The sequence below is a fragment of the Glandiceps talaboti genome, chromosome 7 (assembly GCF_964340395.1).
Source record: "Glandiceps talaboti chromosome 7, keGlaTala1.1, whole genome shotgun sequence".
NCBI classification, from domain to species: Eukaryota; Metazoa; Hemichordata; class Enteropneusta; family Spengelidae; genus Glandiceps; species Glandiceps talaboti.
This window is the reverse complement of record NC_135555.1, coordinates 7,476,643-7,502,879: the sequence shown is the minus strand read 5'-3', so window position 1 is coordinate 7,502,879 and position 26,237 is coordinate 7,476,643. Positions and strand designations below refer to the sequence as shown.

At 35.1% G+C, this 26,237-nt stretch overlaps 1 protein-coding gene across 4 annotated transcripts in view; it reads left to right on the top strand.

Moving 5' to 3' along the window:
* Positions 1-20,153, top strand: part of LOC144438163 (uncharacterized) — a 46,288-nt gene extending 26,135 nt beyond the window's left edge. For 3 of the 4 annotated variants that reach the window (XM_078127195.1, XM_078127194.1, XM_078127196.1), the window contains exons 20-33: positions 213-341; positions 1,173-1,283; positions 1,954-2,126; positions 3,459-3,546; positions 4,375-4,479; positions 4,965-5,025; positions 6,207-6,419; positions 7,224-7,575; positions 8,587-8,739; positions 12,730-12,914; positions 14,354-14,631; positions 15,078-16,602; positions 17,218-17,454; positions 18,262-20,153. In XM_078127195.1, coding sequence (XP_077983321.1) covers positions 213-341; positions 1,173-1,283; positions 1,954-2,126; positions 3,459-3,546; positions 4,375-4,479; positions 4,965-5,025; positions 6,207-6,419; positions 7,224-7,575; positions 8,587-8,739; positions 12,730-12,914; positions 14,354-14,631; positions 15,078-16,602; positions 17,218-17,454; positions 18,262-18,638 — 3,987 coding nt within the window. In that variant the 3' untranslated portion in view covers positions 18,639-20,153. The remainder of the gene's footprint in view (positions 1-212; positions 342-1,172; positions 1,284-1,953; positions 2,127-3,458; positions 3,547-4,374; positions 4,480-4,964; positions 5,026-6,206; positions 6,420-7,223; positions 7,576-8,586; positions 8,740-12,729; positions 12,915-14,353; positions 14,632-15,077; positions 16,603-17,217; positions 17,455-18,261) is intronic. The other variant, XM_078127197.1, reaches the window with a different exon arrangement.
* Positions 20,154-26,237: the final 6,084 nt, after the last annotated feature.

The window sequence follows — 26,237 nt, the reverse complement described above, 5'->3', positions numbered from 1 at the left end:
TTAGACCACTATAGAGAATATAGTGGTCTGAGGGCTAATCTAAATGACTTCCATTGCAAATGTTTATGAATTGTATTCCTTGTGGAATCAATGTATTACATGAAGACTGGTTTCCTTTTTTTGAGACATAATTGGCAGCCAATGAATGGAAAGTTTGTTGTGTTTTTTCTCAATGATGGCTTTGAATATTGATGACTTTTTTATGGTTTTAGGTTGTAGATAAACTGACAGCAGATGTACAACAAGCTGCTGATCACCTGGCTGGATGTGAAGATGAGACTGTGTTAGCTGACGTAGCAGAAGCCATGAAATATGTACAGGATGGCCACAACTCAAAAGAGGTCAGATATGAATCTGTTTGCATTGTTTTTGTCAAGTGATGGCTATAATGCACAGAGCTTGTCTTTCATCAGTTACTGTAATATAGTTGTAATAATTAATCTATGAATGATACAGAAAATAAGATTAAAGATAAATAATTTGATATAGTCTGAGCATATATCTTTGTAACATAACTATGCACATGCGCATTTTGTAGTAAGACTTCAGATCTGGTTACTGAATAAAAGCCGAGGATGACAGGACTTAACAGAGACTTTGGTGCTATGCAACCTATACTCACTCTTAAAGTTAGCAGACTTGTCTATGGGTCTAGCAGTGAGACTATAGCTAGTTAGTTATGTCCATCTCAATTCAGAAGATTCAGCAAGACAACAGTCACTGTACTTAGCCTTAGTTTTAAATTTGAAAGGCATGATGATGTCATTTATGATGTCATTTATGATGTCATCCATGATGTCATTTATGATGTCATTTATGATGTCATCCATGATGTCATCCATGATGTCGTCCATGATGTCAGTTGTGATGTCATCCATGGTGTCATTCATGATGTCATTTATGATGTTATCCATGATGTCATTTATGATGTCATCCATGATGTCATCCCTGATGTGCATTTTTGCTCAAAAGATTTCTAATCCAGAGATTTAAAATGACAATAGATTGGTTGAATTAGACAAAGACATGCAAAAAATATTACAATTCTGTAATCCCATGCTATTATAACAAATTGTGTTCATCACTCTTTTGACAATAATGACATAGAATTGAATCAGATTCATTTTGGTCCATTCAGCTTTGCTACAACACTATTGGCACTTTTTTCGTAGATGCTGAATTCAATGTATCTTGCACCAAGAGAATCTACCCAAAAGATGATCGATGCCAAAATACAAGAATTGAAAGATTTGCTGACAACTTGTGTGAAAGAACAACTACAGGTATGGACACATTTTTCTATTGTTCAATATAGTGCATGTGTGGATGGGTCTTCAGATGTCCATATTATACACCATATTAATTACCATATCAGCCACTTTTGAGTGTAGCAATGATGGTGCCCAAGTTAAGCGAACATGGAGAACTACATTGGAAATAAGTGTTTATAAAAATACTTTTATGTGTTATCCTCAGTGATTTTTTATACTTTGTATATGTACTTGTATAGATTTTTATCCAATAATACATAATTTCATTATGCATTCCAACGCCTCACAATACAAGAAACAGTTAACAAAATGGTACTAAATGAAATACATTAGTTTGTTTAAACTTAACAAATTGAAAACAGCAGAAAAAACTTTTTCAGTTAACTGAGAATGATGGGTGAATTTCAAAGTATGTTACAGTACTGAATGAGTCGTCCCAAATCTGCTGTCGAAGAGTGCCCCCAAGTGACCAAAATGTAAAATCTTTTGTCTTTACGATGACTAGAATGAATGGTTCATGATGTCTGTATCATTAATCATTGTGAGCGTGGTTGTGTTAATGACATATATTGCATTATTTGGGTTAATGTGTGTTAGAAGCCATTTACTTTGCTGCATGTGAAGCTTAAAGCCATTGATAATCATTTATGCTTCAAAAATGTGTCTGAATTTATCCTTATAGAAATCAGTTGATGAAATGCTGAACTGTGGTGAAAGGCTATGCCCCTCTATTGTTAAAGAAGAGTTAAAATCTGGTATTCAAGAAACAGCACACCAAAAAAGTCAAATCTCAGAGACCTATGTGGCGGAATGGGTGGAACAAAAAGCTGGGGCAGCTATTGCTAATAAAGCCAGGTGAGAATGAGAGTGTTGTATTAAAAGCTAGAGCTTTGAATCCATCCATGTTTTTCAGCACATAACTGACGGTATGATTGTATAATGTAAAGTTTGACTGTGTCCTGTTGTGTGAGTTGGTGGAGACACACAGACAGGAGACAAATGTGTTTACTAAAGAATAAAACTTTATTCACATATGTACACACTTATGAGGACCACATTGGAAATAAATTTAAAAAAAACCCACTTTTATGTGGTATCCTCTGTGATTTTTATACCTTGTATGTACTTGTATACATTTTTACCTAATAAATCCAAATACAAATTTAAATAGGATTCAGTTACACTTTGTTGAGGATGTTGTATGCGGATGTTTATCATTAAAACCACTTGATAGTAGCTAGGTTACTTGTGGATACGACAGTATAGGTGTCATTTGTTCCCCTTGTACCTTTGAATGATCATAGTTCTGTTAGTGTCAACTGTCAATATCAGGGTTTGTAACAGAAGTATCATTATGGCTCTACTACAGTTTTCTTAGAGAGTTAAATGATAAATTAGTTCAAAATTACCACAGATTGAAGTGAACCACAAAAAAAAGAACGAATAGTACTTACAGCTTGTCAAAACTAATGAAAATTTCTACTCACAGAGTCAGAAAATTTTTTGAAGCGAATTCCAAATTTCCACTGATGTCTCATCAGCATTTGTCAGGGGTGTACTACAATGGATAAAATTTGATAATATTGGTATTCGACTGATGAGACATTGGGAAATATTTGGGTTTCACTTCTAAAAAATGTTCTGACTCTGTGAGTCGTAATTTTCATGAGTAACTTTGAACCCAGAGTACATGAACATTTATTCTCACAGCATGTCAAAAAGTAAATAATAACAATAATAATAAGTGTGACATTACAAAATCCAATGGTTTGGGTGGGTGGGTGGGTGGGGGGGGGGGGGGGGGGGCAGGAGACTGCAAAATAGTTTTGGAAAAATTACTAGTAACCTTCTTGTACATTTGTAGTTGGGGTATTTGTCTGCCATGAAGACTTGTTATGCTGTTACATTAACCTTTACTCCTAACATAAACACCTACAAATAGAACATTATCATAATTAGTATTCACTTCCCTTTTTGATATCAAAACCAGGAAGGAAATACAAGCTATCACATTTGTACACAAAGTGTTACTCTGACCATACATGTAGAACATTCTTTGTCAATATCATTTTGTTCTGAACAGATCTTATCAGTCATGCATTTATATATGTTTTATTTTGTTTCTTCTTTTTCAAAAGGAGTTGTTGAATTATAATGATCACCATGTTTTTTCTCTCCACTTTTCAGTGAACTTCATTTGGCTGCAGCGACAGCAGTTTGTAACAAGATCACAGATGAACTAGTGGATTGCCTTTCAAAGTATAGAACAAGACTTGTAAGTACAATTTATGTGAGAGCTTAAAGTATGACAGTCTATTTGATGCATTTATTTCTCTACCATTATCATCTTTGTATTTACTGCTAGTTATAGACTGTATTTTCCACTTTTTTTTTATTCCTTAGCTGTGTAGCGTAAAATATTAATGTTTTCCATTTCAGCATGAATGAACAAATGTTCAGTAGTGCTCTAGGCATGGTAAAATGTCAGTCTAGCTTTGTGTGTGTGTGTGTGTGTGTGTGTGTGTGTGTGTGTGTGTGTGTGTGTGTGTGTGTGTGTGTGTGTACATGTGCACGTCAGCAACTTTAAAGTAAAAAATTGCTCGGCCAATTTGAGTGATACTTGATGGATATATTACTTGGATGTACTTATCAAGTTAATAATTGTTCACAGCAAAGTAATTAATGATCAGTGTATGATATTAGGTCCCAATGACAGAACCTCATGATGTCTGAGCAGAAGTGAGAATTTTTTGAAATATTTGCATGAGTGAGTGCTTGTGTGTAGTCTGTCTGTCTGTCTGTCTGTCTGTCTGTCTGTCTGTCTGTCTGTCTGTCTGTCTGTCTGTCTGTCTGTCTGTCTGTCTGTCTGTCTTTGTGACTGACTCTGTCTGTCTGTCTGTCTGTCTGTCTGTCTGTCTGTCTGTCTGTCTGTCTGTCTGTATGTCTGTTCTAACATTTCAAAAATGGCCTGTATGTTAAAATTATAACTACATACAGTATACACATACATAGATGATAATGTTAGTATTAATAAAACACAGTGACAGTTCTCTATAGTACTGTTGTACTTTGTTGGTAATGGTTGTCAATTTTCTGATTTCAGAATGTACATTTGAGTACCATTGCACAGAACAAAAACAAGAATGGCAAAATAGAGTTGGATGCCATGGAAAACATTGAAACCAAGGATTCAGAAGTGAACAAGGTGGTGAGTAGTGTTTTGACCCCTGTCTTTATATCAGTTATACACAACAACATAGTCATGCAAGAATGAAAGTTCATGGACTGTAGGTTCATAGTTATAAAATGGAAATTTCCGACCACTCACAACGTTTTCAGTGAAGGTAATAGGTTCTTAGCGGTCATGAATATTCAGTGTTCAACCATTACATAAACATTTCTGCAGACTGAAATGAGGCAATGTGACTCACAGTAAAGATCCCCAAAATGGGGACAAATTCAAATGGACGTTTCTCTGAAATTGCATGTAATGTATATGTAGGTGATGTAAAACTATGCAATCACTCTCCAGAACCCAAAGTTCATGAAAATGCCCTTCTTTCCTAGAGTCATGTTCCCCTTTAATGTTTATTTCCTGGAGTGATGTTCTCCTTTAATGACATAATACAGGTGGATATAACGTTATATGCAAACACCTAGCTGAGTGTTCATATATATTTTATCTTTTGACAGAGTGAATCATCAACACTTCGGAAGAGAAAAAGTGTGAGACCCAAGTCTGTCTTCATAAAAGGTAATTTATGAGTTCCCAAGTCAAACATGACAAACCCTCTAAATTAATATTTTAACCCTCCATCTTGTAGATCAAATTCAACAAAGTCATTATATTGCATGATACATACTATTTCTACCTATATGAATAGTAATGGATTGAATTGTACATACTTCTAAAGCTCCTTTCATAATGGATGTCCTGACCACAGCACTGTACCGGTACAATCGTTACCCCCTGGCACAGACCTGTATCAGCACAATGTCCATCTATAATATCAACTCCCTGTGGAGCATGCAATCCATTGCAGCCTCAGTTAACACAAAGCAACTTGTGTGTTCAAGTCCCCAATTACACAACTGAATTGACTGGGGCACAATCATGGTTCAAATCTTGCTCATGGACGTAGCCATTCAGAGTCAAACAAGCAACTGTCACATGTCAAAACAACCACTCTAATCATTCAAATAAATACAATATTAAGATAAGATATTCTCAATGCAATGAAATTAAAAAATAATTGATGTTTCAGGAATAACCCTTCGAAGAGCTGAATCCTCACTTCTAAAAGTGTGAGAAAGACATCATTATGATTCTGAATGGACTGTAGATAAAAATACCAGTGTAGAAATTAGTACATGCTATAGTTAGAATCACTTCCAAAATGAAACAATACCACCTAGATGATGGGAAATGAATGGAATTGTTTTACTGTTGGTTCCAATGTTTCAAGATGGAATATAATTTATCCCTACTGCCTGACAAATACCTGAAGTGGAAATATCAGAATTCAGAAATACAGCGGTCATTGCTCTTAACCCTTTGAAGTTTGCCATTCTATTTTTGTGGTGTAATAACATACTAGGCCTACTAGAAACCAACTCTTTAACAAGGGTTAAAATGTACAGAAACTGAATAGAGTCTGCTTCATTGTCGAGTATAGTACAGGTCCTCAGTGTTCACTCTAACCATTTGACCACCGTGATTCCACAATTCTATTTTACTTCATTGTCGAGTCTAGCACAGGTCTTTAGTGTTCACTCTAACCATTTCACCATCATGACTCCACAATTCTGTGTGACCATAACTTGAATACTTTTACTTAACTTGAATCATAATCCTTTAACATATACTGAATTCACTAAGATTCATGTGTGTATTTCTCCTTTCCTGTCTCCTTTTTTTCCCCACACTGAGCACAGACCTTGATTCATCTAACACTTCACTTTCTTCAATAAAAGAAGAGAAGCCGAATGTCAGACCATTTAAGCGTCATCAGTATGAAGAAATTGATCTCATTTCTTCTCCAGATGATAAACATGTGTTTACAGATGAAAATAGCCCTTATAGCTCAAGTCCAAGTCTTGACATGAATACATCAGAAGATGAACTTGAACGTGAAAAAGGTAGTGGAGGTGAGTTACTGTTGACTGTTTTAATGACTTGATGGTCAATAATGTATATACAATCTATCAATGTTTTACTCCTTTGTTGAAGCTGTTAGTTGGATTTGCCAAGTTTGGGTTTATCAATTTGAATAATTCAAAAGAAATATCAACACAACACGTTCTTGTATACACTGTACAAATGTGGTTATTATACTTCCATGGTCACCACAACTCCACACCGCATTGAAACAATCTACATTATTTGATGAAGTTTGGTTACTTACCATGTCTTAATTGCTATTTTACCACTAAGATTCATGTGTATATTATTGTAAGTTATTCATGAGTTGGTAAAGACAGGTTATAAAGTGGTCAAGACTAACCTAAGGCCCTCAAGCCTTTGTACACGATGCCATTTGCAAATCAATCACAACTATTTTGTTGGCTTTACACTTACCGTCTACATGAAGATGACAAAATCACAATATGAAAATGCAATGATTTGAAAACATTGCTGAAAGTGGATCAATTTCAAAATATTAGTTTTCTTTCAAAAAACGGTGTCTGATATGTATATGGGCAAAAACAGAAAGATTCAAAAACTGTGTCGTGTAAATGACCGAAAATGCAAATTTCAAAAACATGCATATTTGACCTCAGGAATGGCCCCGTCATGGCATGCTCTCAATTGCATACAGGTATGCATGCTCATGTGCATACAGGTATGCATACTCTCAATTGCAATAATTTGCATTTCAGTGCAAATACCAGTAGTATGCATGCACACCAATGTTATATGTAATAACTTGTACAATTATTTGTTTGTATCAGATGACCTTACATCACCTCCAAGTACACCAGCCTTTACAACCATGTCAGACTCTGACAGTCCACCAGCCGTACCTACAGTATCAGACTTTGACAGTCTTCCATCTCCTACCCATGCACCCTTGAAAACTGTGACGGTGAATAGACCTAGAAAACCGAAGAGAGTGAGACCAACGAGACCAGTTCTTACAACAACAACCGAGGACAATAAGAACAAAACAAATGCTCTGCCAGATGATGATGTTGAGGAAACTAAAAACCAGGATATTGATGTGAGTCAAGGAGTCAACAATTTCTTTGAAACGACAACAGTTATGGATCCAGCAATTCTCAAACCAGCTACTATGCAGCAAAGGTATGTGTCTCCATGGTGATGTAAGAGATTTTTATCCTTCTTTTCTTCTTTGTAATATGTGACTTCTTATTAATTGCTTTCCAAACACACTGTTCTCAAAGTGTTTTCCAATTATTACCCCTGGTGTAGACAATAGTTGCACAATGCATAGACCGACCATACATACATACATACATACATACATACATACATACATATATACATACATACATACATACATACATACATACATACATACATACAGGGTATATGCACAATGGCACTTTTTCAATTTTCTCAACTATCTGGGGAACATACAATTCTGCAGCTTTGGTCATTTAGGCACATGGAATTAAAACCCTCTGTCCTACCATGTTACCAATTAGGTAATTATGTTAGGTAGGCTAGGTTGGCTTGGGCACAATGGTTCAAATCCTGCTCAAGGACTTTAACCATTCAGACAGAAATGGCAGCATTGAAACCTGAGTTCTCTGTCATACCAGGTCCCCAGTTATACAGCTGAGTTGAGTGGGGCACAAATCATGGTTTGATTATTATTATAAAATATTTTTATTCAAGGTAAAACTCGATAAGTGTCACAAACAACACAAAGTATTGAAGGGTCGACTTCTTTCCATTGAGGCCTTCATACATCAAATCGACAATCACACAAAAGTCCACTTACAAATTCTGAAATCTGTCTGTGTTCAAATTTGACAATAACCCCCGCAAAGTTAGGGGGCCTTTCATACCCGACACTCCGCTTTAAGACATAAAATTCACACATTGTGACATTTCAAATCTTGCTCAAGGACTTTAGTCATTCTCAAAGAACTGACAATGTTGAGACTTGAATCAACAATTTTTCGTTACATAAGGTTCCATTTTTGTTTTGGCACTCATATCATGTCTAACTGAATCTTTTTTTGCATTGGAATTGTTCAATAGATATGATAAAGGTAATCGTTTAATTTCTCAGCCACAGTAACATTGTGTACACTTGAGATGAAATTTCAATGATTTTTTTTGCAGCTCTCATGAAGAAGTTAAAAAGACAAAGAAAGATAAAACCAAAGACAAAAGAAAAGAAAAGAAAGACAAAGATAAGGAAGTGGATGCAGAGAAAGAAAAACCACCCAAACCAGACAAGAAACCGAAGAAAGTGAAAGAAGAAACCAAAAAAAGGTACCCTTTTCTCAAAAGAATTAGCAAAGAAGTGTAAAATAACACAGAGATGATATTTACCATATTTGATAACTGAATTCTCTGTTGGCTGTGTCACTGTTTTTATAAACATACCTGGATACATAGGCTTGTAATTATTTGTTGAAAGTAATACTGATGAGAAACTAGGTTTTGTTTTAACTTGACAGGGTTTGGCTTTGTTCTTTACGTTTGATGTATTTGCTTCTTGAGTGTATTTGTTTATTAGACTGTAGTCATCAACAGGTTATTCTTTCCCTTGCTGTGTGTTTTCTTTTCCATACCAAGCAACAATGGAGAAAGATACTACACTTTCAAACACTGCCTTTAAAAACATACACCGTGACTCACACCAATTCTAAATTGTTGCAAAAAGACATTTCACAACAGTGAAGTTATTTATAGTTTTACAACCTGTGCACTGCTTTCCTATTCTTTATCATTTAACCCTAACTCTGTTCCTCACCTGTGAGCTTGTGGCAAAGTAGATAGACACCCATGTTGTCATAACATTCCCTCTGTTTTGCTATTTTCTTGTTAAAATGTGACTTATTTACATTTTTATTTGGTCTCTAAGGACCCACCGAATGTAGACTTATCAGTAAAATTTTCAGATGTAACTGATGGTATTGTTATCATTTAATTTAATTTACTATGTCTGATAAAAAGTTGGATGTGGAATGAAATAAAATGCATTGTTTTCATTCACTTTCACTCATCAGTATGGAGGTAATATCGATTTGAACTTACCAGTAGGTGGAAACTGATGTACGGACATTGCTTGGCAAATTGCTTTAAGTGTGTTGTTGTCTGTTTCTATTATGATAATGATAAATTTGAAATGTGAAAAATGCCTTTAATGTAACTGATTTCCCCCAAACCAAGTCACAGGTATTAAATGAACTATCAAGATCAGTGAGGCTGATCACTAGGTTTCATGTTGAGATAGACACCATAAAGATAACACACAGACATCACTTACACCGTGTGTGCTCTGTATTTTAATAGTTAATGATATAAACAGTAACAGCATGCCTACTACTTTAAAAGATTCTACCAACTTTCACTGGCTGCCGATCATGGATTTTGTTTAAACTTCAACAGATTATACCTTGTGTAATAGTTACTGTTTATAAATTATATAATTAACTAAATACAGAGCCCACACTGTGTAAGTGATGTTTGTGTGTTATCTTTATGGTGTCTATCTCAACATGAAACCTTGTGATCAGGCTCATTGATCTTGATAGTTCATTTAATAGCTTTGACTCGGTTTGGTGAAAAATACTGTAATGGACATTTCATATCAAGGCCTGTACATTATTTCTGCCTAAGTTCAAATCAATGCTAACTCCGTACTAATAGTGAAAGTGCCTGAAACCAATGCATTTTATCTCGTACAACATCCAAGATTTTATTAAAACATAGTGAATTCACAAGATATCCTTTCCCTTTATGGGTTCTTTTTTAATGTGTAACTTTTGTATCCAATCTTTCTTTGGTAATTCTCATGAAATTCTTGTAATTGTTGTGTTTTTTTAATGTGTTTATTGTGAAATATGTCAATGTTGTATATTTTTCTAATAATTGTACACTTCATTTGAATCTTCTGTTCTATCATATCTTTTGAAAGTAACTTCTTAGAATTCTGGGTGTATGGTGTGTAAGGAATCCACCACAAATGTGCCAAACTAACCGTAATCCTAACCGTAATCCTAACCGTAATCCTAACAGTCACCTGTGAGCTTGTGGCAAAGTAGTCATTCACTTGTTGTAACCCTAACTCTAACACAAACCCTAATCCTTCATCTGAACCCCATCTTGACTATTAAGAGGTCTCAATTTCATTTATTGTTAATTGTTCCTCTTGAAGTTGAAGCAACATGTATGTTAGTATGTCACCAAACAGTTACAATCTGCCATTATCCAGCAATAAAATGACTTATTTTAGCGTTCCTTTCCTTTGATTATACTATCCATGTCTACTGATTTTCCACCATGGCTGCCTCCAACATAGAACTTAACTTAGTCTTTGTTACCCAGACTCTCATCATGGGGTGGAGGTTGAGGGTGGGGTGGGGGGGTGGGCTCTCTCACTTAATGGCTACCACCCCAGAAAGTCTGGAAAATAGGATACAAATTTCACATGACTTCTGCTTTCTGTTAGGGTGAATGTATCTCGGTAATTGCACTGTTAAGAATGGGAAACCGAGTGTAATTCCGTCACAGAATCATCAATTCAAAGTGTGGGCCTTGTTGTCATCTTTAAAACTAGCAAACACAACAAGGCACCCAACAGGGCATTGTTGTCGCTACAATGGTAGTCAATAGGGAACTTCCAATCTTTAAACATTTAACTTCAAGGTGAAAAATGAACAAATAAGTGAAATGGAGACCCTGGATTAGTCAAATTACATGAACCCTCCTTCTGCCTTTCTATGGTCAGTCTGAAGGGTTTGTCATATAAATGATTGTTGTACACGAGTCAAGTTGAACAGAAAATATGGAATATATACTCTGGTCATTCTATATCACGACGACGCACATCTATGTCATGACAACACGTGTCTACGTTACTGTTTCTGCTGTGTTCAAAATATGAGTCAAAAATATTCAAAAATTGCCAGACATTGAAGTGGCCATATGGATAAGGATTTTCTTTTGGATTTTAAATTATAAAACAATTTTATCATGGCCTCCTACTTGAAAAAATCAATGTGAAACAACATATGCCAAGTCCTTGTTTGTAACTCAATTCATTGCAAAAGATTACCAATTGTGTAAAATCTTTGTTATTGTACGTACAATATCAAACCTTTTACACGGCTTTTTGCAATGTATTGAGTTACAAATGCAGACTTTGCCAATGTTGTTTCACATAGATTTTTCAAGTAGGATGCCATGATAAAATTGTTTTATAAATTAAAAATCCGAAATAAATATCCAATCCTCATCATCCATATGGCCACTTTAAGATTCAACAATGTTACCAAGACAACGGTGAACCATATGATAAAATGTAGCAATGTAAGTAGGAATTTTATCAAGCAGACATTCTCTTGTTTCTAGCTCTCATGGTTTTGATTGTATTGTTACTCATAAAGGAAGTGACATTGTTGCAGATATGAACTTTAATACTAGGGAATTATATATCGTCAAAAGTGATGTTATAGTGAATTGATTTCGACTTACTCAATGAACCACGCTTTAAAGTTATGACAAAATGGAAATAAATATTTTCGTGCATGACAATTTTAAACTGCAGAGTTATGTACTGTTTAACATATGTACATTACTTTTTATAGACTTTGTGAGTTTTAGTTTCATTTTCACCCATAATACTAGTACTTAAAAAGTTTTACATAAAGATGATAATTCCTGCATTTCCACTCCAAATTTGAAAGTAGATTTATGTACACTTTCACAGAAATCATTTACTTAATGTTTTATACACTTGTGAAGTGAGATTGTGTGAGCTGTTCTCTCTTGTGTGAAACTTTAGAAAAGACTGCATATCATTGTATCCTTGTTTTAACTCATTTAACTTTTGAAATAAAGGTTAATGTGTACAAGCAAAGTACTCTTGCACCATGCATGTCAATCCTCCGTTTTTTGCCCTATTATCACAGCACTTGATAACTCTCTGTTTTCATGTAATGTCAGTTAAAATTAATGCATTAACCTGTGTCATAGCATAATGTCTGTTAAAGGCCCATTTGGATTTAGTTTAAAATATTGGCTTTAGGCTTGCAAACAGTTTTGGGGTAATGTCATTGTGAAAACTGGTCCTGAACAAAACAGTAATCCAATTTAGTCCTTGTGACGTCACTGATAACAAATCCCTAAAACTGGGATTGAATCCACGGTCTTTAAGATAAATATATTTTATCTGTCAAGTGTGTCCTACATGTCTGTATGTGTCCAGTACACATTCGTTCTGACTTGCTATTTTCTCCGGTATTTTGATTCTAGTAAAAAGGGGATTTTCTCGAATATAAAAAGGCCAACTTTTCTGAGTTCTAGAGAAAAGTCTCCATCAAGTAAGAAATCAAGAAACAGTGTTGCAGAAAATGAAAAAGAGAAGGCAAAAGAGAAACAGAAATCACAGGAAGATCTGAGTATTTACGAAGAAGTAAAACCTCAAGACCAAGAACCAGGTAGGCGTGGATGTAGAAATAAATGTAAAACATTTATATTGCAAATATAGCACAGGATGCAAAAAGTATTGGTTCGATCTTTAATTATAAAAACTGTTACCATGTGTCTAGGGGACACTGTCAAATTTCTACGCAAATAATTCTTATTCAATATTATTGACAATACTGAAGAGAGCCCTCAATTGGAAAAGCTCATTTAACTTTTGTCTAGCTCTAAGTCTGGGTATAACATATCCTCTACTGTAGAAGTCATCGATGTACATTTTGAAAATGTCTTTTGCCACCAGAGGGCATTGTTTAGAAAGCATAGTTTTTATTCCCTCTGTCATGCTGTGACATGCACTTTGACCCCTACACTGACATGGTCCATTGTAATTAGTGATTAATGCACATGCACACACAGACCCTATGTTCACTTCAGGGTCTATGATCTGCAGTACACAATTGGTATGAATACAATTGCACCATGATATACGACATGCAATCTGACCCGTGTAAATCGAAATGTCAACGCAGTCATTGTTTATTAGTGATTGATCGGTTTACAGTACAGTTACTATGGATACTGTATTTGAGCACAGACATCATAGCAAACAACTAGATTTCCGACAACATTGTACTGTTACAATGCAATTTGTATTTACCAATGTAAGGTTTCACTTCCCTGTATAAAATAAGGTATTCATCAAAGCATAGTAAAGCTGTTATTTTCATTAGTAAACTATGTATGTGCTAAATATTATAGATTCAATCTTACCTGTAAAATCAAAACTTCCAGTGTTATTCTTTCAAATATAAAATGTATTTTATGTATTGATGTTAATTAATACTTACAAGTGTAACAAATAAATTAAAACTTTGTACTGCCTCAAAATACTTGGAGCATTCAACCTGAGGCCTCTGGTCTACTTAAGGGATTGGAAGTCGCACATTGTTTACGCATGCGTGACTTAATTCAAGTGTACTATTAGAGGTGTAAGGTGAACAAAAGGAGGGAATTTCCCTAAAATATTTAAAACGACACTTGTTACTGTAATTACTAGGTAGAATCCTCTCTGTGACCATGCAATGCTTTGATTTCATGACAAATGTCTTATTTCTTTCTTTGTACTTGACTGGCTATCCATACATAACTATTTCCTTGACATGTTTAACTAATGTTTTGCAACTTTGCAGAAAGGCTACTACTACTACAAGGATCTCATTTAAACCACACCATTTCAAAAGTTAATCTAATTGGCCAGTATGCAGCAGTTTGTAAAAAATATATACAGTACATGCAATATCAGGGGATTATAACAAATTCAAGTGTAGCTAAACTCATTATCAGGCATGGACATTTTTTGGGACTTTGACTTAAATATTAAACTTGGTGTGATTTTGGGATTGTTGCCCTAACAAAAACACATTACAGATTGAGTCTTTATATTATTCTTTAGGAGAGGATACCCAGCAAGAGGTGGAAAGTGCTACCAGAAATGCAGAAACTGAGGTACCCAAAGTCCCAATCAATAGACCAAACACACCTGAACACGACTTACAAGTGGTTGGAGAAGAGAGTGAGAAAGAAGAAGAACCAGCTATTATTGTCCCCAAAAAACCCATTGGTGTGCCAATGTTTGGTGGATTTGCTATGCCTGGAATGACCCCTGGCAAAGGAGGTGATATCTTTTCAGAAATGAAACAGAAACAAGACCAAAAGTTATCAAACAAGCAGGTTAGTGTTGTTGTTTTTTGTGTGACTGAAGGTGTGTGTGTGTGTGTGTGTGTGTGTGTGTGTGTGTGTGTGTGTGTCTGTCTGTCTGTCTGTCTGTCTGTCTGTCTGTCTGTCTGTCTGTCTGTCTGTCTGTCTGTCTGTCTGTCTGTCTCTCTGCACGCACACATGCACATATGGATGTGCATGCATATTTGCAAGATATTTCTGAGGATATTACTGTAATAGATGATAAATCAATGCAAGATGATGTGGTCAACTCTAACATGTGTAATTCAGATATAGAAATGTTATTTTTGGTCAAAGACTGCAAACTTAGGTCATTGTTTAGAAGTCTATTAAAATACAATCTATTATGTACATTCACTTGTGCTACATGTACTTGACCAACGGTTATTTTTTTTAGAGACTAAAATAAGTATTCCTTTTTTTCCCATTTTTAAAAATAGAAAGCAGATGAAAATAAGAGAGAAAGTGAAGACTTTTCATCAAAGAATGAGCCTGAATCAAGGATTCCTTCAGAGAAATCAAAGCAGGAAGCTAAAGCAGTTGAAAGCACATCCTCCCTGACCAAAACACAACCTTCAAATTTAGTCGAAGATCACCCATCCAGTGCACCATCAACTAAAGATGCTACTCTCTCAGATGTAACTACAAAGGGAGACATTTCACCTAAACCCAGGCCTAGATCTTCCAGAGTTGAACGGCCACCATCTACAAAAGTAACCACTGATACAGAGCTGACTACAAAGGGAAATGTTTCTCCCAAACCCAAGCAAAGATCTTCACGCACAACTGAACAACCACCACCAATGGTACCATTTACAAAAGAAAGCACTGACACGGATGTGACTGTAAAGGGAAATATATCACCCAAACCTAAGCCAAGATCTTTACGTACACTTGATCAACCAGCATCAACGGTGCCACCTAAAAAAGAAATCACTGACACAGAGGTTCCTGTAAAGGGAAATATTTCACCAAAACCCAAGCCAAAATCAAGAGTACCTGAACAACCACCACCAATGGTACCATCTATGAAAGAAACCAGTGACACGGATGTGACTGTCAAGGGAAATATATCACCCAAACCCAGACAAAGATCTTCACGCACAACTGATCAACCACCACCTGTGGTACCATCTATGAAAGAAACCACCAACATAGAGGTTCCTGTGAAGGGAAATATTTCACCAAAACCCAAGCCGAAATCTTCAAGAGTAACTGAACAAGAACCACCATCTATGAAAGAAACCACTGACATGGATGTGACTGTCAAGGGAAATATTTCACCTAAACCCACATCAAGATCTGCCAAGATATCTGAACAAACACCTACAGATGTTACATCAAGTACAGATCCTGATAAGATAAGTAGTCTTGTGGACAAAGATTCATCTTCTATACCAAAGGATCTGATATCATCAGTACAAGTACAAAAAAGTGACCAAGATAAGGAGTCACATACAACACATGAATCTAACATTGACAAACAGTCTCATGTTATGAGGCCAATTCCAACAGAAGTAAGTGAGCACCAATCATCAGATATGGTTCCACATCCACCAAAACTGCCACAAGAGCAAACAGCGGCGCCAGAACTAAAAAATCAACCAATAACAGATCCTGAGGTGACAGAAAACAAACCAACATCAACAGCCACAAAGGTGACAGTGAAAGCTGAAACTGACAGTAAAGCTGAGACCATACCACCCAAGCCCAGTGAGCCACCGACAATAGGAGATGATGGCAAACCAAGTATAGTGCAAACAAAAGGTAGTGAACAAATACAACATCAACAACAACAACAACAACAACAAAAACAACATCAAATCATGCCACATACCTCACCAAGACCAGATACACCGTCACCTCCAAGTAGCAGGAAATCCAGAACAAAACCACCACCACCAATCAAACCTAAACCCAAACCAGCCTCACTTAAGAAACCAGCCATTACCGCCAAAAAACCAGGTATGCAACTGAATTCACACAAATATTATAGTTGATAATCAATACAAAACATGCTTTATACTACTGAATTTAATCGCTGAATTTAAAGGCATCTGTGGTACTCATAATGGCCACTTTTTAGCCACGCTTTAGGCAGTGCTTTGGGGCTACAAGGGAGCTTTTATGATGGGTTCTGTCCATCTATCCAACTGTCTGTCTGTCTGTGTATCTTTTGTAGATTGAGATGTGAAGTTTTGTGCTGCGTCTTAGTGACTCTGGGATAGACTGTGAACTGCCTGGGAAAACCTTAACAGTTCCACAGTGATGACATGTGATATGAGTGTGCAACATAGCCCTTTCACGTAGTTCCAACCCAGAATGGATTACTAGAAATATGTGAAAATAAGTGACTGTGTGTATGTGTGTATGTGTGTATGTATGCATAAAAAGAAAATTGCATGGAGCAATCGTAGCACAATAATTTAGAAACTTTTAATTGTCTTTGATGAAGACTTGTGTCGGCCTATAAATGCTGGTATTAAATGAATGTGATATGTATAAAGATTTTCCATTAAACTACTTCTACGTAATCCAATATATCAAATGTCTAAGTGAACTTGACTCTTTGTATTATAGAATCACCACCACTGAGCCCAAAGTCCCCTCGTCTGAGATCAAGTAGTAAACGGCAAAATGAAGGTATAGATAGAACAACTCAACAAAGGATTTCTGTGAAGGCAAGAGCCAAATTAATCAACATAGGGGATTATCCAAAGGCACCTGAGGAGAAAAGTTCTAAGGAAGGGTCTGCTGCTGAAGGAACAAATAGATCTAAGTCATTTTCAAAAATGACAAATGATAAAGTTGACCAAGGTAATAATGTGGAATGACATTTTTATGATTATTAGATGTTTAAATGGGCACACAATCTGCTTAAGCACCATGTGTGTGTACACGTGTGTGTGTGTGTGTGTGTGTGTGTGTGTGTGTGTGTGTGTGTGTGTGTGTGTGTGTGTGTGTGTGTGTGTGTGTTTGTACGTGTGTTTCTGTCTGTCTGTTTGTGAGTACATGTGTGTGTACATACTCTTAACAAAAATGACATCCTGTCAATAGCATATGTACTTTACTTAGCTTTTTTTGTGATTGCATTGAATTTAGCCAAATAGGAACCAATTTGGTACTAAAACCTGTGTTCAATATTGCCAACTTTAATGCATAGAAATTTGATTCAAGTGTCTACACCCACACTGTCTTGGTACCATTTAAAATTAGTAAATTGATGGTGACCTTACTGTTCGAGGTCAAATGTCAAAATTATGCTTTTCCTTGTAAATCATACATGTTGACTTGTGTAGTATAGAGATTTTGCCATTTTATATCATTCATGTAAATTGATAGACTAACCTTTGTTGTAAAGTATCATATAATATATACAATATCTTAGAAACTATAATTCATAAAGTTTTGAATCAAGTGAAAACACACCAAGCTATGTAGGTTGAAATTTCTGTTTCAAGAGTGTGCAAATTGACTTAGACATGATTTCCTTCATAATCTTCATATCGTCATGCCATTTTTTATATATATATCATAGACTAGGTGATGTAGAAGTATAAGTCTATATCTTTTATGAAGCCTTGTTAAAAAAGACATGCCTTTTCTTTTTCATAAATCCGTCAGATAATGACACGCCAGAAAGATCCAAGTCACTTGGTGCAGCAAAAGTTACAGCAAGAGGTGGTTATGAAAACATAGTGATAATTGAAGGTTTGAAAGAAGACAAGGAACCAAATGAGCAAACTAACGTAAGGGCTGATGTAGGAACAGATAAGAAGATTGTGGATGAAGAAAAGAAAGACAACAAAGGTTCAATAACTGGTGAGGATTCAAAGAAAGACCTTACTAAGGAGGAAGAAACCCAGGGTAAAGATGGAAAGATTGAGAGTAAAACCACTGAAGCAGCAAAGTCACTGGAATCTTCAATTATGGAAAATAAATCTGAAGATGAAGGAAGTTCTGAACTTGATTTAGAAGGAGAAGGTTATGTTTTTGTGTAAATATTTTATGATATGCTAATAAGATGTACTCATGATTGTGAGTTTTGAATTGTTGTAGCTTCAATTTCTGTATATATCTTGCAGATATATATCATTGTATTATGCTGTTATCTCTTCTTGTTTCAATGAGGTCACATAAACAATTATATTTTATAATGATTTTTCAAGGAAGGGTTAAATTTGGTAGCAAGTTATGTTTGAAAAGCCCCATTGATTTATTGTGTACCATAAAATAAATTTCATTCCAATTTGAATGTTTACAGCTGTTATCAAGCAGAAAGATAATGAAAATTATTAGAAAAAGGTAACGTTAATTTCGTTGAAGTTTGGTGTGAGATTTCATAGATGCTTACGTTAAGGAGAACAATTTCATTTGTTTACATGTTTTTGTATACACAAGAATAATGGCTGTGTTGCTTTGTTGTATTCTTGGTTTTGAAATTAATGGTTTTAGAGGGGAACATCCCCAAAGGAAATAAAGGCATTTTCATAAACTTTGGATCTTACGTTATCATAGACCCTACAGATGTTGCCAGTCTATGCTTTATTTCATTCAGATAAATAGTCATGAATATTCAGTGTTCATGTCATGAATATTCAGTGTTCATGTCATGAATTTTCATGTATGCCAACATCCCCAAAGGAAATAAAGGCATTTTCATAAACTTTGGATCTTACGTTATCATAGACCCTACAGATGTTGCCAGTCTATGCTTTATTTCATTCAGATAAATAGTCATGAATATTCAGTGTTCATGTCATGAATATTCAGTGTTCATGTCATGAATTTTCATGTATGCTAAGGCCCATGAAGTAATGATGTTCCACTGAAAGAGCAAGAGGCAAACATTTTCAATGTGGTGTTTTTTGGTAACTGAGTGAAAATTACCAGTATGTAATGTGACATCATGAAATGACTCGCCAGAACCTAAAGTTTATGAAAATACCTTATTTCCAGGAGTGGCATTCCACTTCAGTCAAGCAGTGAAAAACATACACAACAAAATTAATGCAATGCAAGAAGTACCAGGGAGTTGTAGTGTAAATTTCAACAAAACTTTTCAACTTAAAAAGATAACATTTAAAACAAAATAACATGCTGTCTTTCTTGTTACGAGGGATATTTGAATACATAATAGTTTGAAAAGTTTTATGCCTTTTTGTAGATAAGATAGGAAACATTTTTATATACAGGAGGGGGTAGTTGTGAAGGTGAATGCAAAGACAAATAGTTTTAGAATTAGAAACCTTAGATACCCTGAAAATGTTGATGAATTGTCATGTATTTTAAGTTTGATGTATGTACTGTGCATCAGTCTAGGTTTATTATTTTAGGTTTTTTTTTTTTATGCAACATGTTGTTTATTTCTTTGTGCCAAACAGACATCCTTTGTATGGAGGACCATAACTCTAAGGTTTTACAGATTTCAAAATTTCCATGTCAGTGTTTCTGTTGTTGCCATGGGAAGTAATTTTTTAACTAAAATTTGTACAATGATGTCGATTGCTTTCGGGATGGGGGGGGGGGGGGGGGACTTTGTATATGCCCATGCAGAAGTTTTGTGTATGTCCAAATACAGTTGAGTTATGGCTCTGCATGTCTGTATTATGTTAGCTGGCATTCACTTTGACTTACCATCAACTTTAATAGGCACGGCAATTGTCTGAATACTGCATGTATGCCTAGGGGTCCCACGCTATGAAAACCCAGCCAGTAACTGTCGAGGTGCTCAATCAATAATTTGTTTTTGAGTAGAATTTTACATGAGTAAGGAGAGAATCTGGCATCATGCAACTAACCCAAATTTAACATGGCAGTCAGAACTTGGGATAGGTAAGAGTTTACACGGCGATTGCAATTTTACACACAGTCGTTTGTCAACAAACAAAAAGTGCATACATTGGGGATAACCACTGAACTTTGAAGTCAAAGTCAAAATGCAGCTGTTTGAGGTTTGTCAAAGGAGTTGTAATCTTTCAAGAAGTTGAAGTGTTAACCTTTATAGCATAAATGATTCTGTAAGACCTTGACTTGAACTGTGGTTTGAATAAAGGAACCTAATATTTGTTCTCAGACAAAAAAATGTATATGATTCCCAGGAAGTGCTTATTTGATCTATAGGACTATATAGTTTTCACTGTGTTCTTTTTGGATACCATTTTGTGATGGTCTCTGTGATTAAGTACAGCAGTGCACATGTAGATGAGTAGTCTAACCACTAGACCTTCAGGCTTTCTTTTACATATTACAAGTAAATGAGGGTCTCTTTGCACCAAAGGTGCAATTGAAACGCCATAAGTACTCTCTTCCTTTGGCTTTTGTTTTGCAGCCTTCTGATTACAAGACTAGTAGATTTAGAGGCTTTTTTTCATTACTTCATAGCTCCTATAACTGCCTTGGAAATGACAGAGTATCTATTGCTTGTGAGTAGCTGAATAAATGAAATGGGAATTTTTGATGTCGCTTTGTATACTATTCTTTGCTTGGTAGTGTCCTGAGGTGCATAACATTTTATTAAAGGCCAAAAAAAACCTTGTTCATTGTAAAGATTACAATAAGAAGTCATGTATATGATGAACAATGTAGAATTGTTGATATCCAATGGTTTACTTTAACATCAATCCATTGATAATGTGCACCATAGCACACACAAGCCAAGTTGAGTGCTTTCAAACAAAAAGTATGGGATTTAATATTTCCTGGTCACCCTACATCATGGCAATTAACATGCATGTGTATCATTTGTTCTGCAGTGTTTGAAATATGAGTAAAAATGTTCAGTTATGATTACCTTTCTTGATTTTTCCATAAAGAACACTTGTGCAGGTATGATTCAGCCAGAAAATACTCATAACCTATAGGGTTTTGTCATATCTCATCTTCAACTCAGAGTGACAAGGCCCCTTAGGTCATAAGTAATTTCCTTCGAAGAAATGTCTGTAGATTATATATAGAATTACTGATATTTGACCCATTTATCAGGATTTCCAGTTGTTCAAAACTGGGATTATGGACACCAAGTAATCTTTAACAGGAAACTAACTTACAAGGAATAGTATGTACAACAGCTACATTTGAAACTCAAGCTCGAGAAGCTGTTATTTGTATAAGTGACATTTCAATTTGACAGTTAGGCTGTGTTAGTCTGTAAGAGGCTGACTACCCAACTGTAAGTTACAATAATTTCATTTCAGAGCAGGAGTGCCTTTCATTTTAATTTTCTATAAAAGGAAATCTTGTTATCATATAACTGTTTGTTACATCATGTGTTACATTTTTGTCAAATGTTCACTGTCATAGAACTAATGAATTGCTCTCTCAAGTGCACTTCTTTGTTTATTTCATGATTTTATTTTGTTTTGTTAGTAATATGTCATTAATGTAGGCAGAAAACTATAGATTGCAAATCTTGCTTCGATATTAAGTGATAATATGGAAGACATTAGTTACTGGACACACTAAGGTAAACTAAATGATGTTATGAACAAGTATATTATTTTGAAAGTTCGATGAACAATGACTGCTTTTGTCTTTTCTCCTCATGATTTCACAGAAAGTATGTGAAAAACAGAAAGTTGCATATTCCTTAGGCACCTTCAATTTGACCAAAGGCAATAAAACCAATTTTTTATTGAAGAAGGACCAATCACTTGACTTAAGTAAAATGTTGCCTAATTTAGTGTTCAATTTGCATTCTTGGCTTTTTTTTTACTAAATTGATGGTAACATATTAAATATTGCTGCAAATTTCGAAAAGAAACAAACTGCATTATGACTTTCATCCCTCTATATACATATCTACATAGGGAAAAAATGGGAATATTACATGTAATGCACCTTGAAGTAGTAGTTCTGAAATAGATTGTTTACCTTGAAAATAGTACCAGCAGAACTGGAAATTTTATTTTCACATTTTAGCCCTACTGAACTCTAGGTTCAGTAGTGCTATAGGTACGACAAAGTTTAGTATCTATTTTGTAATGTGCCAGTTCATCTCTATATCTATGTGGTTAAGTAACTTGAAGTTGAAAATTAACTTGATCTAGTTTCATGTCTTTTGTTATGGATATACATATACTTGTTTAGATTGGCTCATGTTCAGATCATGCAAGACCATCTCACCAAACATAATTGAATTGTATTTTAAAGTATGATTTTTGTCAAAAAAGACTCAATTTACATCTGTAACAGCTTCCAGGAAGATTAGTCGGATATTTGGTGGAAAGTTGATTTGATCCATTTTTTGTAAATTGTTTTTTTATTTTTGGCAAACGGTTTTTAGAAAATTCATTTTTTTTTTTTACAGATATACGAATTTAGAAGATATTTTGTTTCTTATGACTCAGGATATACAATCAGTTAGGCTTACATTGTAGGAATAAACAGCAAGGTACTAGATAGACAAGATTGACCTGCTTCGATTAAAATACATTTTGTAAGAATTTTATAGCAATGTTGGTACTAGATGACTACAAACATACCTACCTAGGCAATATTGTAAATGCATTGCAAATTATTTTGGCTTATGCCATTAAACAGAGTTGCGTGTAAACTCACAAAGCTTAACTGTATAAAATACCATATATGTCTACCATTCAGTACATTTACAAGTAAAGATAATAAAATATGTTACATTTTCATAGGCAAAAGTGTAGGATTAACTACATTGTTAGCAAAGATTTTTGGTTGCAAGAATGCTGATATACACCTGTCAAAGTGGTAGAATTCTTTTACTTTCATTATAAAATGGCAAATGTATGATTCGGTTTAAAATGATGAGATTCATAATAAATGTATTCTTTGGATAGATGTTTCAGAAAGTGTATGATTTTTTTAGAACCAACGAACACAGCCTGAAGGGGCTGTGGGAATGACCTTTGTCCGTTCGTTTGTGGACGTACACTCCGGTCCCTGGCTCAGCCACCCACGAGTCAGTTTCCAGCCAAACCTTTAACAGATACCACACAGTAGAGGGAACTGGTGTGATGTCATGACCTTGACCATTTTGGTCAAATGGTGGAAATGTTAAATTAACAACAATTAACATTTCAACTGTAGAAGAAGAAGTTGAGACTCTTGAATGGAGACTCATGTCTACACCCATATCTTCAGATGAAAGATTTCTTTGAAGGTCTTCTTCAAAGTTATATTGTAAATTTCGCTATTATTTCCGAGGTTTTTTCATACAGACCTCTCTTTGTATGGCTGCACCTTTGTACCTATGTAAGGTCAATCAGTCAAGTTCACACTAATTTACAGCTTTTTAGAAATTTATCTTTCACCTTGACCATTGATCTTAAGGGGCAAACAGTAATTTGCTAATTAAAGATGACATTTTTTTTTCTCAGAGACATCATTTGAAGTGGCTAAAATATTTTGAGATGAAAGTTATCAAGTCATTGGCTCCTATGTCAGTGGCTTGTACCATGTTCACCTTGTGGTCATTTTTTTTTACCTCAAATGAAGTCAAATAACTTCATGTTATGATATAGACATTGCTGTATATTGTGTTATGCACTTATATTGCCAGCTAATTTTACACCAAATTAACAGCACATTTGTGTTTGGGGGCTATGTCTTTGAATATAAAAGACTTGTTATTTTATATTAATCATAGTTACGTTTTTTAACCAGCTTGAAATTTTATCTTATTTTCTTTTGCAGTGACATACCAGTAAGTGTGAAGGCACATGATTCAAATATACATGTTGAGCAGAATTTATGTCAGTGTTCAATATAATAACAAAAACATTAATGACATTTCCAATTCAAAGCAACAGAGTAGATATATACCACAGAATTTGATTGGAAAACATCAGTTCAAAGGCAAATGTGCAGTCAATCAGAAACTCCAAATGGTTTGTTCCAGTCCAAAATTTCCAAGTCAGTAATTTCAAATGTTGGCATGGTGAGAATTAATGTCTTGAACTGACATATTGCATTATTAATTTGAAGGGGTAGCTTGTAAAATGAAATCAATAATACTATGTGATGAATTGAGCTGTATGTTTTACTTATGCTGCATAAAAGGACTTTATACCACCTGCAAGCCAAGTTGAACATATTTGAACAAAACTTTAGGATTTTTACACTTGTCGTTGTTTGTCAGAACAGTTTATGACATTAAGTTATTTACTCTGTGATGCTTGAAATATGATTCAAAACGTTCAAAGTTACCATTACTCTTTCCAATTTTTCATAAGTCATTCATTCATATTTTTCTTCTTTCCGCCTGAAAATACTGTGACCTAAGGGTTTTGTCACATGTCTTTTCACTCGAACTGACAAGGCCCCTTATGTCACTCTTATTTCCCTTGGCTGAACAAAGAAAATATTGGGCTGAACAAAAATGATGTAAATAGTGTTCCCTGTTTCACATTTTACATGATGGCCAATTGTATTTTACATGATGGCCAATTGTATAGACCATCACATATGTAGGCCAGTTTATAGAAACGTGGTGAGACATACCGGGACGATTTTCTTTGATGTTCTTTGGTATGTATGGTACAATTTGACAGTATGAAGTGTTGCCTATATTGCTCCATAGTACTGCACTACTGAAATGTAGACTTTGCATTTATCTGTAACATATTTGTTAACTTGTAACCAGAGCTATGCAGATATTTGGAAAAGCAAGCCTACAGAATTATGATAATGTTCTATGAATACACTACTTGAACTGTTACATTATTTTTCTGACCATAAATGAGAACAGTCACTGCTCTTCTATAAGTATTACCTTGATAGTAATAAATCTTCTTAAGTAAAACTCATTTGCTTGGTTTTTTTTAAATGAATGAATGAATGAATGTGTGTATGTATGTATGTATGTATGTATGTATGTATGTATGTATGTATGTATGTATGTGTCATCATTTTCTCAAAAACTGCATTTCTCATCCCCAATAATTTTTCGTCTGATTCTTATGGTTCGAGGCGTAAACACACGAATACACGTAATAGTAATCATTATAATATACTTAGTGGTAATGCTGTGCCATGATTCGCTAGAATCAGTCACGTGATAGGAAAATAGAATGACTTTCCCTAGGGAAATAGTTCCATCAACTTTTACATGGTCACGTGACCACCGCGCGTTCACAGTAGGTCAAAATGGCAGCTTCTGTGGATGTCGTCTACCACCGCGAGTTCACAGCATGAGGTATATTATAAAACACATATTGCCTGGCCTATATTCGGGCTATAGCACCCGTTTATTACACCCAAGGGACTGTGACTTACCAGAACCGCGAAGGCCTTGGGAAATAGCATGTGATTCTGGTAACTCACAGTCCCTCGGGTGTAATAAACGGGTGCTATAGCCCTCATGGCCAGGCAATATGACTGTGTTCACTATTATTATTATTATTACATTCGTCATGTGGTAACTGAGGTTATTAAATTTAACATAACATATGACCACCCATGCAAGTACTTTATTTATATAAATATAGAAATTCACCTCGTCACGTGATTTCCTTTGAAGTACTAGTATATAGGTCCGACGCAATTCTTTCAAATAACTCATTTGTAACGTTTACTATCACTATCCCAGTGGGTTACTGTTCAAGAGCAGTTGAACACAGTCAACAGAA